The 18,797-nt window shown below is 38.5% G+C and overlaps 1 protein-coding gene across 2 annotated transcripts in view; it reads right to left on the bottom strand.

The window, feature by feature from the left end:
• The window catches only part of IKZF4 (IKAROS family zinc finger 4), a 58,304-nt gene extending 39,952 nt beyond the window's left edge, over positions 1–18,352 (bottom strand). Inside the window, exons 1-2 of one of the 2 annotated variants that reach the window (XM_033083281.2) lie at positions 18,274–18,352; positions 3,787–3,839 (exon numbers count right to left, since the gene is read on the bottom strand). In XM_033083281.2, coding sequence (XP_032939172.1) covers positions 3,787–3,826 — 40 coding nt within the window. In that variant the 5' untranslated portion in view covers positions 3,827–3,839; positions 18,274–18,352. Of the gene's footprint in view, positions 1–3,786; positions 3,930–18,273 lie in introns of those variants that run through there. The other variant, XM_033083280.2, reaches the window with a different exon arrangement.
• Positions 18,353–18,797: the final 445 nt, after the last annotated feature.

Raw genomic sequence — 18,797 nt, 5'->3', positions numbered from 1 at the left:
TTGAGAGAAAAATGAACAATCCCAAAATTCAGGGAGTGGGAATGGGACCAGGAATGGGAAAGGGAAGAGGAGGGGGAGAGGGGAGGGAATTTGGGAATTAATTTGGGAAAGAACAGCAGGGTTTGGATCCCAGATTTTACTGAAATCCCAATTTTTTCAGGGGAAAATGGAGCAATCCCAAAATTCAGGGAGTGGGAATGGGACCAGGAATGAGACAGGGAAGGGAGTGGGAGGGAATTTGGGAATTAATTTAGGAATTAATTTAGGAATTAATTTGGGAATTAATTTGGGAATGTGATAAAGCACAGCAGGGATGGATCCCAGATTTTACCGAAATCCCAAATTTTTCAGGGAAAAATGAAGCAATCCCAAAATTCAGAGAGTGGGAATGGGACCAGGAATGAGACAGGAAGAGGAGGGAGAGGGAATTTAGGAATTAATTTGGGAATTAATTTAGGAATTAATTTAGGAATTAATTTAGGAATTAATTTGGAAATGTGATAAAGCACAGCAAGGATGGATCCCAGATTTTACAGAAATCCCAAATTTTTCAGGGGAAATGGAGCAATCCCAAAATTCAGGGAGTGGGAATGGGACTGGAAGAGGAGGGAGAGGGAATTTGGGAATTAATTTGGGAATTAATTTAGGAATTAATTTAGGAATTCATTTGGAAAGGTGATAAAGCACAGCAAGGATGGATCCCAGATTTTACAGAAATCCAAATTTTTTCAGGAAGAATTGGAGCAATTCTAAAATTCAGGGGGTGGGAATGGGACCAGGAATGGGGAGAGGGAATTTGGGAATTAATTTGGGAATTAATTTAGGAATTAATTTGGGAATGTGATAAAGAACAGCAGGGATGGATCCCAGATTTTTGTGGGATCCCAAATTTTTCAGGGAGAAATGGAGGGAATTTGGGAATTGATTTAGGAATTAATTTGGGAATTAATTTGGGAATTAATTTGGGAAAGCACAGCAGGGTTTGGATCCCAGCACTCCCAACAATCTGGGAATCAGAAAGATCCAAAATCCAACCCCATTTTTAAATTTAATTTAATTTTTTTTTTTTTTGGGATGAGCTCGCCCCCCTTTTGGGAACAAAAATCCAACCCCATTTTTTAATTTAATTTAATTTTTTTTTTTTAGGAACAAAAATCCAACCCCATTTTTTAAATTTAATTTTTTTTAATTTAATTTTTTTAATTTAATGTTTTAATTTAATTTTTTTAATTTAATTTTTTTGTAATTTAATTTTTTTTTTTTTTGGGGATGATTCTAAACCTGGAAAATTCCAATTTCCCCTCCCCCCTTCCCCTCCCTCCCAATCCCTCCGGGCCCAGCCCTGGGAACATTCCAGACTTTCCCTGGGAACTTTCCCAGCTCTGGCCCTGCTGGAATTTTCCTGGATCTCCTCCCCTCCCTCCTGCCAGGCTGGAATGGGAACAATTCCCACCCTGCTGGAAATTCCAGCCCTGACCAAGGGGAATTTCCAGCCCTTTGCACTCGAATTTATTTTTATTTGGTTTTTTGGGGTTTTTTTCCTCGATTTTTGGGGTTTTTTCCCACCCTCTGCACTTAAATTTCATTTATTTTGAAATTTTTTCCCACCCTCTGTACTCAAATTTCTATTTTTTTCTAATTTTTTTTCACCCCAATTTTTGGGTTTTTTCCCACCCTCTGCACTTAAATTTATTTTTTTTTTAATTTTTTGGGGTTTTTTTCCCCTTATTTTTTGTTTTTTTCTCACTCTCTGCCCTTAAATTTCATTTTTTCTGTTTTTTTTTCCCTAATTTTTAGTTTTTTCCCACCCTCTGCACTCAAATTTCTATTTTTTTCTGGTTTTTTTTCACCCCAATTTTTGGGTTTTTTCCCACCCTCTGCACTCAATTTTCTAATTTTTTTTTTTTTTTGGGGTTATTTTCCCCTTAATTTTTGTTTTTTTTCTCACTCTCTGCACTCAAATTAATTTTTATTTGGTTTTTTTTCCTCGAATTTTGGGTTTTTTTCCCCACCCTCTGCATTCAAATTTCTATTTTTTGGTTTTTCCCCTCAATTTTTTGTTTTTTCCCACCCTCTGAACTCAATTTTCTATTTTTTGGGGGTTTTTAGGGGGTTTTTTCCCCTCAAGTTTTTATTCCCTCCTGGAAATTCCAGCCCTGATCCAAGGGGGAATTTCCCACTCTCTGCACTTAAATTTATTTTTATTTGGTTTTTTTGGGGTTTTTTTCCCCCAATTTTAATTTTTTTCCCACCATCTGCGTTCAAATTTATATTTTTGGGGTTTTTTTTGGGGTTTTTTTCCCCCAGTTTTTGGTTTTTTCCCACCCCTGGAGGTTTTTTAGTTCCTAAAAGGGGAAAAAAAAATCAGGAATTGAAGCTGTGGGGAAATTGGGATAAATCCCAAAAAATTCGGTCCCAGTTTGGGATTTTGGGGTTGGATGAATCAAATTTGCTCCAAAAAAATCTGGGGAAATGTGGGGAAAATATAGGAAAAATTTGGGGGAAATCTGGAAAAAATCCAGGAAAAATGTGGGGAAAATACAGGAAAAGTTTGGGGGAAATGTGCAGAAAAATGGGAAAAATAGGGGGAAAATTCAGGGAAAATCTGGGAAAAATATGGGAAAAATTGAAGGAAAATGTGTGGAAAAACAGGGAAAAATCCAGAAAAAAATCTGGGAAAATGGGGGGAAAATCTGGGGGAAATCCAGGGAAAATCTGGGGGAAAATACAGGAAAAATAGGAGGAAAATGTGTAGAAAAACAGGGAAAAATCTGGGTAAAATCAGAGAAAAATCTGGGAAAAATCAGGATAAATCTGGAGAAAAGCTGGGAAAAATCCAGGAAAAATCTGGAAAAAATCTGAGAAAATCTGGGTAAAATCTGGGAAAAATGGGGGGTAAAAATCAGGGGAAATCCAGATAAAAAATATGGAAAAAATCTGGAAAAAAATCAGGGGAAAATTATGGAAAATCAGGAAAAATCAGGGGAAATCTGGGGGAAATCTGGAAAAAAATCTGGGAAAATCCAGGAAAAAATCTGGGAAAAATCTGAGAAAAATCCAGGAAAATCCAGGGAAAAAATCTGGGAAAATCTGGGGAAAATCCAGAAAAAATCTGGGAGAAATCAGGGAAAAAATCCAAGAAAAATCCTGAAAAATTAGGAGAAATCCAGGAAAAATCTGGAAAAAAACCTAGGAAAATCTTGGAAAAATCCAGGGAAAATCTGGGGGAAAATCAGGGAAAAATCTGGGGGGAATCCAGGGGGAAAAAAAAAAAATCTGGGAATAATCTAGAAAAAAAATCTGGGGAAATCCAGAAAAGTCAGGGAAAATCCAGGGAAAAAATCAGGAAAAAATCTGGAGGAAATCCAGAACAAAATCTGGGAAAAATCAGGGGAAATCTGGGGAAAATCCAGAAAAAAATCAGGAAAAAATCATGGAAAATCAGGGAAAATCAGAAAAAAATGAGGGAAAAATCAGAAATATCTGGAAAAAATCTGGAGGAAAATCCAGAAAAAAAATCTGGGGGAAAATCCAGAAAAAAAATTTTGGGGGAAAAAAATCCAGGAAAAATCAGGAAAAAATCAGGGAAAAATTCAGAAAAAAATCAGAAAAAAATCAGGGAAAAATCAGAAAAAAATCAGGAAAAATCAGGAAAAATCAGGAAAAAAAATCTGGAAAAATCAGGAAAAACCAGGGAACATTTGGGAATAATCAGGGAAATGTGGAATTTGTGGAATTTGGTAAATTTGGGTTAATTTAGTTAAATTTTTGCCCCCAGCCCCTCACCGGTGATGTAGGATCGCGCGTTGCAGTCCTCGATGTCCATGGCTGCACAGCTCCTGCAAAAAGAGAAAATTGCTCCAATTCCAGAACTTTCCATGGAAAATTCTGCAATGGGGGAGGGCAAAGGGGAACTGGGGATTCCTGGGGTTTTTGGGATTTTTTGGGGATTTTTTGGCGATTTTTTTGGGATTTTTTTGAGAATTTTTGGGGATTTTTTTGGGATTTTTCTTGGATTTTTTGGGGATTTTTTAGGGATTTTTTTGAGAATTTTTGGGGATTTTTTTGGGATTTTTTTGGAAATTTTTTGAGGATTTTTTTGGAGATTTTTTGAGAATTTTTGGGGATTTTTTAAAAATGTTTTTGGATTTTTTTTAATTTTTTGGGATTTTTTGGGGGATTTTTAAAAATTTTTTTTGAGGATTTTTGGGAATTTTTAGGGATTTTTTGGGGATTTTTTTTTGAGAATTTTTGGGAATTTTTAGGGATTTTTTTGGGATTTTTGGGGGGATTTTTTTGAGAATTTTTTGGGATTTTTTGAGTTTTTTGGGGATTTTTGGGGAAATTTTGGGGATTTTTTAGGGTTTTTTTGGGAGTTTTTTTGGGAATTTTGGGGGATTTTTTTGGGGATTTTTTGGGAGTTTTTGGGGAATTTTTGGAGATTTTTGGGGGATTTTTTGGGATTTTTTTTGGGATTTTTAGGGATTTTTGGGGGGATTTTTTGGAGAATTTTTTGGGATTTTTTGAGGTTTTTTGGGGATTTTTTGGGGATTTTTTGGGATTTTTTTGGGGATTTTTTGGGGAATTTTTTGGAGAATTTTTTGGGATTTTTTGAGTTTTTTGGGGATTTTTGGGGAAATTTTGGGGATTTTTTAGGGTTTTTTTGGGAGTTTTTTTTGAATTTTGGGGGATTTTTTTGGAGATTTTTTGGGAGTTTTTGGGAAATTTTTGGAGATTTTTGGGGGATTTTTTGGGATTTTTTTGGGATTTTTGAGGATATTTTGGGAATTTTTGGGGATTTTTTAGGGAGCTTTTGGGGCTTTTTTGGGATTTTTTTGGGATTTTTTTGGATTTTTTGGAGGATTTTTTTTTTATCTTTTGGAGAATTTTGAGGAATTTTGGGGGATTTTTTGGGGATTTTTTGGGGGATTTTTTGAGGATTTTTTGGGATTTTTTGGGGATTTTTTAGAGATTTTTTTGAGAATTTTTGGGGGTTTTTAAAAATTTTTTTGGAAATTTTTAAAAATTTTTTCTTATTTTTTGGGAAAGTTTTTGGGGCTTTTTTTTTGAGAATTTTTGGGAATTTTTAGGGGTTTTTTGGGAATTTTGGGGGTTTTTTGGGGATTTTTAGGGATTTTTGGGGAATTTTTAGGGATTTTTGGGGGTTTTTTTGGGATTTTTTTTTTTTTTGGTGATTTTTTTTGGAGATTTTTGGGGGATTTTTTTTATTTTTGGGGAATTTTTTTTTATATTTTGGGATTTTTTGGGGGATTTTTGGGGTTTTTTGGGATTTTGGGGATTTTTAAAATTTTTTTGAGAATTTTTGGGTATTTTTAGGGGTTTTTTGGGAGTGTTTGGGGAATTTTGGGGGATTTTTTTGGAGATTTTTGGGGAATTTTTGGAGATTTTTGGGGGATTTTTTGGGATTTTTTTTATTTTTTGAGATTTTTTGGGGGATTTTTTGGGGAATTTTTAGGGATTTTTTTGGGAATTTTTTGGCGGATTTTTTTTTTTTTGTTTTTTTGAAAATTTTTGGGAATTTTTAGGGATTTTTTGGGGAGTTTTTGGGGATTTTTTAGGGATTTTTTTGAGAATTTTTGGGGATTTTTTTGGTAATTTTTGGGGATTTTTTTGGGTTTTATTTTTTTGGGGGGAGTTTAAATTATTTTTTTATTTTTGGGATTTTAGGGCTTTTTTATTTTATGGGTATTTTTGGATTTTAGGGATTTTAGAGATTTTTTGGGATTTTTGGGATTTTTTTGTATTTTATTCTGGGGAAATTCCAGAATCTGCAAGGAAAGAGGAGCTGCTGCTGATGAGGGAGCTCTAATCAGCTATTAATGAGCTATTATTTCTATATTAATTAGTTATTAATTTGACAATAATTTCTTATTATTGGTTGTTAATTAGGTATTAATTAAGTATTATTTAGTTATTAGCTAGGTGTTAATTAGTGATTAATTGAGTGTTAATTACCTTTTATCTGGACATTAATGACCTATTAATTGTTTATTAATTGGCTCATAATAACTTATCATTTTTATTTATTAATTGCATCTTAATTGGCTGTTAATTAGCTTTTAATTTTTATTAATGGATAATGATTGGTTATCCATTTGTTATTAATTAGTTTTTAATTTTATTTTAATTTTATTTTAATTTTGAAATTGTTATTTCTACATGGGATATCTCCTGTTAATGGGGAATATTTTATAAACCAGGTGGGGACAATTCCAGGATCAGGGACAATCCCAGATCTGGGGACAATCCTGGGATTGGGGACACTGATCCTGGGGACAATCCTGGGATTGGAGACACTGATCCTGGGGACAATCTCAGTTCTGGGGACAAATCTCAGCATTCAGGACAATCCCAGAATTAAGAACAATCCCAGGATCAGGGACAGTCCCAGTCCTGCCATCCCAGTCCTGGGGACAATTCCATTGCTGGGACAATCCCAGGACTGAGAACATTCCATCCTGGGGACAATCCTGATCCAGCACTCCCAGATCTGGGGACAAATCCTGGTCCTGGGGACAATCCTGGAATTGAGGACATTCCTGGATCAGGGACAATTCTATTCCTGGGGACAATCCCAGTCCTGCCATCCCAGGCTTGGGGACAATTCCATTGCTGGGACAATCCTGGGATTGAGAACATTCCATCCTGGGGACAGTTCTGGGATTGAGGACACTGATCCTGCGGACAATCCTGGGATTGAGAACATTCCATCCTGGGGACAATCCTGGGATTGAGGACACTGATCCTGGGGACAATCCCAGTTCTGGGGACAATCCCAGGATCAGGGACAGTCCCAGTCCTGCCATCCCAGGTCTGGGGACAATTCCAGCCTTGGGGACAATTCCATTGCTGGGACAATCCCAGGATCAGGGACAATCCCAGATCTGGGGACAATCCCAAAGCCAAGGACAATCCCAGGATTAAGAACAATTCCTGGATCAGGGACAGTCACAGTCTTGGGGACAATCCCAGTCCTGCCATCCCAGGTCTGGGGACAATTCCAGCCTTGGGGACAATTCCATTGCTGGGACAATGCTGGGATTGAGAACATTCCATCCTGGGGACAATCCCAGGACTGAGAACATTCCATCCTGGGGACAATCCTGGATCAGGGACAGTCACAGTCTTGGGGACAATCCCAGATGTGGGGACAATCTCAGTCCTGAGGACAAATTCCATTCCTGGGGACAATTCCAGGATCAGGGACAATCCCAGATCTGGGGACAGTCCCAAAGCCAAGGACAATTCCAGGATTAAGAACAATCCAAGTCCTGGGGACAATCTCAGTTCTGGGGACAAATCCCAGGATTCAAGACAATCCCAGATTTGGGACAATCCCAGTCCTGGGGACAATTCCAGCCTTGGGGACAATTCCATTTCTGGGACAATGCTGGGTTTGAGAACATTCCATCCTGGGGACAGTTCTGGAATTAGGGACAATCCCAGTTCTGGGGACAATCCTGGGATTGAGGACACTCATCCTGGGGACAATCCCAGATCTGGGGACAATCCCAGGATCAGGGACAATCCCAGTCCTGCCATCCCAGGTCTGGGGACAATCCCAGGTTTGGGGACAATTCCATTTCTGGAACAATCCTGGGATTGAGGACATTCCATCCTGGGGACAATTCTGGAATTAGGGACAATCCCAGTTCTGGGGACAAATCCCAGGATCAGGGACAATCCCAGTCCTGTCATCCCAGATCTGGGGACAATCCCAGCCTTGGGGACAATTCCATTCCTGAGACAATCCCAGTCCTGGGGACAAATCCCAGTCCTGGGGACAATCCTGGAATTGAGGACATTCCTGGAATTGAGGACAATTCTATTCCTGGGGACAATCCCAGGATCAGGGACAATCCCAGATTTGGGACAATCCCAGTCCTGCCATCCCAGGCTTGGGGACAATCCCAGGCCTGGGGACAATTGCATTGCTGGGACAATCCTGGGATTGAGGACATTCCATCCTGGGGACAATCCTGGATCAGGGACAGTCACAGTCTTGGGGACAATCCCAGATGTGGGGACAATCTCAGTCCTGAGGACAAATTCCATTCCTGGGGACAATCCCAGGATCAGGGACAATCCCAGATCAGGGGACAGTCACAGTCCTGGGGACAATCCTGGTCCTGCAACCCCAAATCTGGGGACAATTCCAGATCTGGGGACAATTCCAAAAATCAAGCACATCCCAGGGTTGAGGACATTCCATCCTGGGGACAATCCTGGAATTAGGGACAATCCCAGGATCAGGGACAGCCCCAGTCCTGCCATCCCAGATCTGGGGACCATTCCAGGCTTGGGGACAATTCCATTTCTGAGACAATCCCAGATCTGGGGACAATCCCAGGATCAGGGACAGTCCTAGTCCTGCCATCCCAGATCTGGGGACAATTCCAGCCTTGGGGACAATTCCATTGCTGGGACAATCCTGGGATTGAGGACACTGATCCTGGGGACAATCTCAGTTCTGGGGACAATCCCAAAGCCAAGGACAATCCCAGGATTAAGAACAATTCCTGGATCAGGGACAGTCACAGTCCTGGGGACAATCCCAGTCCTGCCATCCCAGTCCTGGGGACAATCCCAGATCTGGGGACAATTCCATTTCTGGGACAATCCTGGGATTGAGAACATTCCATCCTGGGGACAACCCCAGGACTGAGGACATGCCATCCTGGGGAAAGTTCTGGAATTAGGGACAATCCCAGTCCTGGGGACAATCCTGGGATTGAGGACACTCATCCTGGGGACAATCCCAGTTCTGGGGACAAATCCCAGGATCAGGGACAATCCCAGTCCTGGGGACAATTCCAGGACAAGTGACAGTCCCAGTCCTGCCATCCCAGATCTGGGGACAATTCCAGGTATGGGGACAATCCCAGGACCAGTGACATTCCCAGTCCTGGGGACAATTCCATTTCTGGGACAATCCTGGGATTGAGGATATTCCATCCTGGGGACAATCCTGGATCAGGGACAATCCCAGTCCTGGGGACAATCCTGGAATTGAGAACATTCCTAGATCAGGGACAATTCTATTCCTGGGGACAATCCCAGGATCAGGGACAATCCCAGATTTGGGACAATCCCAGGATCAGGAAGAGTCCTGGGGACAATCCCAGAATTCAGAACAATTCCAGGATCAGGGACAGTCCCAGTCCTGCCATCCCAGCCTTGGGGACAATCCCAGCCTTGGGGACAATTCCATTGCTGGGACAATCCTGGGATTGAGAACATTCCATCCTGGGGACAATCCCAAACCAGGGGACAATCCCAGGACCGAGGACATTCCATCCTTGGGACAATCCTGACCAGCACTCCCAAATCTGGGGACAAATCCCATTCCTGGGGACAATCCCAGTCCTGCCACCCCAAATCTGGGGACAATTCCAGGTCTGGGGACAATCCCAGGATCAGGGACAATCCCAGTCTTGGGGACAATTCCATTTCTGGAACAATCTTGGGATTGAGAACATTCCATCCTGGGGACAATCCCAGGACTGAGGACATTCCATCCTGGGGACAGTTCTGGAATTAGGGACAATCCCAGATCTGGGGACAATCCTGGGATTGAGGACATTCCTGGATCAGGGACAATTCTATTCCTGGGGACAATCCCAGGATCAGGGACAATCCCAGTCCTGCCATCCCAGGTTTGGGGACAATTCCATTGCTGGGACAATCCTGGGATTGAGAACATTCCACCCTGGGGACAATCCCAAACCAGGGGACAATCCCAGGACCAGTGACAATCCCAGTCCTGTCATCCCAAATCTGGGGACAATCCCAGATCTGGGGACAAATCCTGGTCCTGGGGACAATCCCAAAAACCAAGCACATCCCAGGACTGAGAACATCCCATCTTGGGGACAATCCCAGTCCTGGGGACAATTCCATTGCTGGGACAATCCTGGGATTGAGGACATTCCATCCTGGGGACAATCCCAGGATCAGGGACAGTCCCAGTCCTGCCATCCCAGTCCTGGGGACAATCCCAGGCTTGGGGACAATTCCATTGCTGGGACAATCCTGGGATTGAGAACATTCCATCCTGGGGACAGTCCCAAATTTGGGGACAGTCACAGTCCTGGGGACAATCCCAAATTTGGGGACAGTCACAGTCCTGGGGACAATCCCAAATTTGGGGACAGTCACAGTCCTGGGGACAATCCCAAATTTGGGGACAGTCACAGTCCTGGGGACAATCCCAGGGTTCAGGACATTCCTGGGACATCAAGGACAAAAATTCCCCAGAGGCCATTCCTGGGTTTTTTTATTTTATTTTATTATTTTATTTAATTTTTATTTTATTTTATTTTATTCTATTTTATTTTATTTTGTTTTATTTTATTTTACTTTATTTTTTGTTTTGTTTGTTCGTTTTTGTTTTTTTTTTCTTTTTGGGTTTTTTGAGGTTTTTTGGGTTTTTTTGTTTTATTTGGGTTTTGTTGTTGCTGTTGTTGTTTGGGGTTTTTTGTTTTGTTTTGGGTTTTTTGTTTGTTTTTTATTTTTTTTTGCTTGATTTGTTTTGGGTATTTTTTTGTTTTTGGGGTTTTTTTTGTTTGGGGATTTTTTGTTTGTTTGTTTTTGGGTTTTTTTGGGGTTTTTTGTTTGTTTTGGGTTTTTTTGTTGTTTGGTTTTTTTATTTTGGGTTTTTTTTGTTTGTTGTTTTTTTCTTTTTGTTTGGGTATTTTTTGTTTTTTGGGTTTTTTTTTCTTTGTTTTTTTAAAACACCACAAAAGCAGCAGGGGCAGAAGGAGGAACTGAGAACTGGAAAATATAAAATATAAAATATAAAACACAGAACTGGATCCCTGGGTAAGCAGGAGGAATTGAGAACTGGGAAATGGAAAATATAAAATATAAAATATAAAATATAAAATATAAAATATAAAATATAAAATATAAAATATAAAATAGAAACCACAGAACTGGATCCCTGGGAAGCAGGAGGAATTCAGAAATGGAAAATATAAAATATAGAATATAAAATATAAAATATAAAATATAAAATAGAAAATAGAAAATAGAAAATAGAAAATAGAAAATAGAAAATATAAAACACAGAACTGGATCCCTGGGTAAGCAGGAGGAATTCAGAATTGGGAAATATAAAATATAAAATATAAAATATAAAATATAAAATATAAAATATAAAATATAAAATATAAAATATAAAATATAAACTATAAAATATAAAATATAAAATATAAAACACAGAATTGGATCCCTGGGTAAGCAGGAGGAATTGAGAACTGGGAAATGGAAAATATAAAATATAAAATGGAAAATATAAAATATAAACTATAAAATATAAAATATAAAATATAGAATATAAAATATAAAATATAAAATACAGAATTGGATCCCTGGTAAGCAGGAGGAACTGAGAACTGTGAAATAAAAAATATAAAATATAAAATATAAAACATAAAATATAAAATACAAAATATAAAATATAAAATATAAAATGCAGAACTGGATCCCTGGGTAAGCAGGAGGAATTCAGAAATGGAAAATACAAAATATAAAATATAAAATATAAAATATAAAATATAAAATATAAAATAGAAAATAGAAAATAGAAAATAGAAAATAGAAAATAGAAAATAGAAAATAGAAAATATAAAACACAGAACTGGATCCCTGGGTAAGCAGGAGGAATTCAGAACTGGAAATATAAAATATAAAATATAAAATATAAAATACAGAATTGGATCCCTGGTAAGCAGGAGGAATTCAGAAATATAAAATATAAAATATAAAATATGAAATTTAAAATATAAAATAGAAAATAGAAAATAGAAAATGTAAAATATAAAATAGAAAATAGAAAACACAGAACTGGATCCCTGGGAAGCAGGAGGAATTCAGAACTGGGAAATGGAAAATAGAAAATAGAAAATATAAAATATAAAATATAAAATATAAAATACAAAATACAAAATATAAAATATAAAATATAAAATATAAAATACAAAATACAAAATATAAAATATAAAATATAAAATATAAAATATAGAATATAAATATAAAATATAAAATATAAAATATAAAATATAAAATATAAAATATAAAATATAAAATATAGAATATAAATATAAAATATAAAATATAAAATACAAAATATAAAATATAAAATATAAAATATAAAATACAGAAGCAGGACACAGATGTGAGGTTGATTGCAGGGGATTCACTCCCTGGGGGTCCCAGCAGGATTTGGGCCACGGCTCTGACTCCTCCTGCACAGCCAGGGCTGCTCCCACCTGGGACACTCCAGAAATAAAATACAGTACAAGAAAATTAATAAAATAAAATAAGATAAAATGAAATAAAATAAAGTAAAATAAAATAAAATAAAAATAAATTAAAATAAGAGATGGGAAAAAAAATTAAAAAGAAAAATAAATCCCAGAAAAAAAAAATTCCTATTGTTTGTAGGGATGGAAAAAGTGGGAATTAAATCCTGAATAAATCCTGGATAAAACCCTAAAAAAATCCCAATTCCCAGTTTGTGGGGCTGGAAAAATTGGGAGTTAAATCCTGAATAAATCCTGAATAAATCCTGAATAAATCCTGGATAAATCCTGGATAAATGCTGAATAAATCCTGAATAAAAACCCTGAAAAATCCCAATTCTGACTTTTTGCAAGGATGGAAAAATTGGGAATTAAATCCTGAATAAATCCTGAATAAATCCCTAAAAAAATCCCAATTCCCAGTTTGTGGGGCTGGAAAAATTGGGAATTAAATCCTGAATAAATCCTGAATAAATCTTGAATAAATCCTGAATAAATCCTGAATAAATCCTGAATAAATCCTGAATAAATCCTGGATAAATCCTGGATAAATCCTGAATAAATCCTGAATAAATGTTGAGTAAATCCTGAATAAATCCTGAATAAATCTTGAATAAATCTTGAATAAATCCTGGATAAATCCTGGATAAAACCCTGAAAAATCACAATTCTCACTCTTTGCAAGGTTGGAAAAATTGGGAATTAAATGCTGAATAAATCCTGAATAAATGCTGAATAAATCCTGGATAAATCCTGAATAAATCTTGAATAAATCCTGAATAAATCCTGAATAAATCCTGAATAAATCTTGAATAAATCCTGAATAAATCCTGGATAAATCCTGGATAAATCCTGAATAAATCCTGAATAAATGCTGGATAAATCCTGAATAAATGCTGAATAAATCCTGGATAAATCCTGAATAAATCCTGAATAAATCCTGGATAAATCCTGAATAAATCCTGAATAAATCCTGGATAAATCCTGAATAAATCCTGAATAAATCCTGAATAAATCCTGAATAAATTCCCATTCCCAGCCTGGGAACAACTGGGAAAACCAGGAATGGAATCCCTGAAAATCCCAATTCCTGCTCTTTGTAGGGCTGGAAAAAACAGGAAATTGAATTCTGGATAAATCCCAGAAAAAAAAAAAACCAATTCCCAGTGTTTGCAGGGATGGAAAAACCAGGAATGGAATCTGGGATAAAAACCAGAAAAAAAAAAAATTCCCAGTTTGTGGGGCTGGAAAAATTGGGAGTTAAATCCTGAATAAATCCTGAATAAATCCTGAATAAATCCTGAATAAATCCTGAATAAATCCTGAATAAATCGCCATTCCCATCCTTGGCTCCAGCAATGCAATCCCAGTTAAACCCCGCCCAAAATTCCAATTAAACCCCGCCTAAAACCCACTTAAACCCCGCCTAAAATTCCATTTAAACCCCGCCAAAATTCCAATTAAACCCCGCCTAAATTCCAGTTAAACCCCGCCTAAATCCCAGTTAAACCCCGCCTAAATCCCAGTTAAACCCCGCCTAAAATTCCAATTAAACTCCGCCTAAATCCCAGTTAAACCCCGCCCGAAATTCCATTTAAACCCCGCCCAAAATTCCATTTAAACCCCGCCTAAATTCCATTTAAACCCCGCTTAAATCCCATCCCGGGGGGCCCAGCGCTCCCATGGAAATCGGGAATATTTTTATTTTTATTTTTATTTTTATTTTTATTTTTTTTCCCCTCCCCCCTCCTTTGCTCAGAAAATCCAACCATAAAAAAAAATTAAAATAAAATAAAAAAAAAAAAAAGTGGAAAAACAATTCCAGGATATTCTGGGATGAAGCTGCAGCTGCTCCATCCATTTATTTTATTTTATTTTATTTTATTTTATTTTATTTTATTTTATTTTATTTTTATTTTATTTTATTTTTATTTTTTATTTTATTTTTTTATTTTTATTTTATTTTTATTTTTATTTTATTTTATTTTATTTTTTGAGGGATAAATCCCAGTAAAAGCTGGAAAAACAATTCCAGGATATTCTGGGATGCAGCTCTGGTTGTTCCATCCTCTGTGACTTTTTTTATTTTTTTATTTTTAATTTAAATTCCAAACTGGAGCAGCTCCCTCGGGAAGAGATCCCAAAAAAAATCCCAAAAAAATCCTCAGAGCCTGACCTGGGATAACCCCGAAATTCCCCGGGGAGAGGGAGGTGGAAAAATCCCAAAAAAATCCAAAGTGGAAAAATCCCAAAAAAATCCAAAGTGGAAAAATCCCAAAAAAATCCAAAAGGGAAAAATCCCAAAAATTCTCCTGGATCCCAAAAAAATCCAGGGGGGAAAAATCCCAAAAAAATCCAGAGGGGGAAAAAAAAATCTCTTTTTTATTTTTTTTTTTTTTGCCCTAAACCCCACAGGAAAATTTCTTTTTTGGGAATTTTGGGATATGAGGGGAAATTTCTCTTCACAAAATTGTTGGGGATGGGGGTTTGGGAACTCCCAAAATTCCCTAAAAAATTTCTTTATCCCCCCAAAAAAATAAAAATAAAAGTAAAAATAAAAATAAAAATAAAAATAGAAATAAAAATAACAATAAAAAATAAAAAATAACAATAAAAATAACAATAAAAATTTAAAAAGTAAAATAAAAATAAAATAAAATAAATAAAAGAAAAGAAAAATAAAAGAAAAATTAAAAGAAAAATAAAATATAAATAAAAATAAATAAAATAAAAAGTTAAAAAATAAAAGTAGAAAAAATAATAAAAAGACAAAAATAAAATAAAAGTACAAATAAAAATAAAAGTAAAAATAAAAATAAAAATATAAAAAATAAAATAAAAATAAAATAAAATAAAAATAAAAGAAAAGAAAAGAAAAGAAAAATAAAAGAAAAGAAAAATTAAAAGAAAAATAAAATAAAAATAAATAAAAAATAAAAATAAATAAAATAAAAATAAAAGTTAAAAATAAAAGTAAAAATAAAAAATAATAAAGAGATAAAAATAAAATAAAAGTAAAAATAAAAATAAAAGTAAAAATAAAATAAAAATAAAAATAAAAGTAAAAATAAAAATAAAATAAAAATAAAAAATAGAAATAAAAATAAAAAATGAAAACAAAAATAAAAATAAATATAAATAAATAAATAAAACTTTAAAAAAATTTAAAATAAAAAATAAAAAATAAAATAATTAATAATAAAAATAAAAATAAAATTAAAAAATAAAAATAAAAATATAAATAAAAAGTAGAAATAGAAATAAAAATTTAAAAATGAAAACAAAAATAAAAATAAATATAAATAAATAAATAAAGATTTAAAAAATTTAAAATAAAAAATAAAAAATTTAAAAATTAAAAAAATAAAAATTAAAAAAATAAAAAATAAAAATAAAATAAAAATAAAAATAAAAAATAGAAATAGAAATAAAAATTAAAAATGAAAACAAAAATAAAAATAAATAAAAATAAATAAAAATTTAAAAAATTTAAAATAAAAAAAATTTTAAAATTAAAAATAAAAATAAAATAAAGATAAAATAAAAATAAAAAATAAAAATAAAAATAAAATAAAAATAAAAAGTAAAAATAAAAATAAAAAATTAAAAAAATAAAAATAAAAAGTGCAGGGGAGGCAGCAAACCCCAGGAATTGGGGAGGGGGAGGAGATTCCCCTGAATTCATTCCAGGGATTCCATGGAATCCTCAAAGGGGAGGGGGGGGATTAAAACCCTGCAGGGATTTGGGGAGGGGTCCTGACCCCACAGGAAAATCAGAGACACCCCAAAAGGGGAGGGGAGACCCCAAAAATCTGAATCATCAAAAATCAGAGACCCCAAAAATCTGAATCATCAAAAATCAGAGAGCCCAAAAATCAGAGACCCCAAAAATCTGAATCATCAAAAATCAGAGAGCCCAAAAATCAGAGACCCCAAAAATCTGAATCATCAAAAATCAGAGACCCCAAAAATCTGAATCATCAAAAATCAGAGACCCCAAAAAATCAGACACCCAAAAAATCAGAAACCCCAAAAATCAGAGACCCCAAAATCAGAGATCCCAAAAATCAAAGACCCCCCCCCCAAAAAAATCAGTGAGCCCCTAAAATGACGGGGAGACCCCCAAAAATTAGAGACCCTCCCCAAAATACAGCCCTGAGACCCCTCCCCAAAATCAGAGAGCCCCTAAAAGGGAGACGGACCCCCCCCCAAATCCAGCCCTGAGACCCCCCCCAAAATCAGAATCAAACCCCACTGAGACCCCTCCCCAAAATCCAAACCCCCAGTGGGACATGGAGACCCTTCCCCAAATAATCAGACGACCCCTCCCCAAATCCAGCCCTGAGACCCTCAGGGGGTTCTGACTTTTGGGGGGGGGTCTTGAGGGGAACAGCCAGAAAATCCAGACCCCTCCCCAAAATAAAGTCCTGACAGCGCCAGGAGAACCCGTGAAAAAGAGGAGACCCCTCCCCAAAATAAATACAGACTTGAGACCCCTCCCAAAATAAATACAGACTTGAGACCCCACCCCAAAATAAATACAGACTTGAGACCCCTCCCCAAAATAAATACAGACTTGAGACCCCCCCAATACAGCTCTGAGACCCCTCCCAAAAATAAATACAGACTTGAGACCCCTCCCCAAATAAATACAGACTTGAGACCCCTCCCCAAATAAATACAGACTTGAGACCCCTCCCCAAAATAAATACAGACTCGAGACCTCTCCCCAAAATAAATACAGACTTGAGACCCCTCCCCAAAATAAATACAGACTTGAGACCCCTCCCCAAAATAAATACAGACTTGAGACCCCTCCCCAAAATAAATACAGACTTGAGACCCCACCCCAAAATAAATACAGACTTGAGACCCCTCCCAAAATAAATACAGACTTGAGACCCCCAGGGAAGCACGACCTCCCTAAATTAGAGGAGACCCCCCCCAAAATACAGCCCTGAGACCCTTGGGGGGGACACAACCCCCTCCCTAAACTACAGGAGACCCCACCCCAAAATACAGCCCTGAGACCCCACCCCAAAATAAATACAGACTTGAGACCCTCAGGGGGGGACACGACCCCCCCCTAAATTAGAGGAGACCCCTCCCCAAAATACAGACGTGAGACCCCCCCCAAAATAAATACAGCCCTCAGACCCCCCCCAAATACGCCTTGAGACCCCCCCCCCAAAATCCAGCCCTGAGACCCTTGGGGAGGCACGACCCCTCCTAAATTAGAGAAGACCCCACCCTAAAATACAGACGTGAGACCCCACCCCAAAATAAATACAGACTTGAGCCCCCGAAAAAGAGGAGACCCCTCCCCAAATACACCTTGAGACCCCCCCCAAAAATACAGACCCGAGACCCCCCCCAGTGCAGCCTTGGGACCCTCAGGGGGGCACGACCCCCCCCTAAATTAGAGAAGACCCCACCTCAAAATACACCTTGAGACCCCCCCCAAACACAGCCCTGAGACCCCCCCAAATACGCCTTGAGACCCCCCCCAATACAGCCCTGAGACCCTCAGGGGGGCCACGACCCCTCCCCAAAATCGCGATCCCGCCAAAACCCCCTGAGGGTGTGGGGGGGGCACGGGATCCCCTCAGAGCAGCGCTGAGGGGCCCACGACCCCTCCCCAAAAAAAAACCGAGACACCCGCCCCGAACACGGCCCCGACAGCGCCGGGGGTGCGACCCCCCCTCAAATTCCCCCTCAAACCCCCCTGAGGGTCGCGACCCCCCCCCCCAAAATCGCGATCCCGCCAAAACCCCCCGAGACCCCCGGAGGGGCCGCGCCCCCCTCAGAACAGCCCCCCCCTCACCGAGAGCCCCCAGCCCCACCCTGGGGGGGTCCCCGCGCCCCCTCCCCACCCTCACGGAGCGCTGACAGCCCCGCCAGGCCGCGCCCCCCGCCCCGCGCTCCCCGCCGCTCTCCCCGCGCTCACCGGGCCGGCTCGGAGCCCCCCCGGGGCTGGGGGGGCGCGGGGGTCCCGCTGAGGGGGGGTCCGGGGGGGTCCGGGGGGGTCCGGGCGCGGCGGCGGCGGCGGCTCCTGAGGAGGCCCCGGGGCCCCCCCCCGGCCCGGCCACTTCCGGCCCCGCCAGCCCCGCGGGGAGAGCGCCGAGAGGATCGATGGGCAGGGATGGGGGAGAGCGCCGAGAGGATCGAGCGGCAGGGATCGGGGAGAGCGCCGAGAGGATCGATGGGCAGGGATGGGGAGAGCGCCGAGAGGATCGATCGGCAGGGAGCGGGGAGAGCGCCGAGAGGATCGAGCGGCAGGGATGGGGGAGAGCGCCGAGAGGATCGAGCGGCAGGGAGTGGGGAGAGCACAGATGGAATCGATGGGCAGGGATGGGGGAGAGCGCCGAGAGGATCGAGCGGCAGGAATCGATAATGGGGATCAATAATGGGGATCAATAATGGGGACTGATAACAGGGGATTGATAACACAGACTGATAATGGGGACTGAT

This window comes from Catharus ustulatus, chromosome 31 (genome assembly GCF_009819885.2).
Source record: "Catharus ustulatus isolate bCatUst1 chromosome 31, bCatUst1.pri.v2, whole genome shotgun sequence".
Classification (NCBI taxonomy): Eukaryota; Metazoa; Chordata; class Aves; order Passeriformes; family Turdidae; genus Catharus; species Catharus ustulatus.
This window is presented reverse-complemented; position numbering and strand designations above follow the sequence as displayed.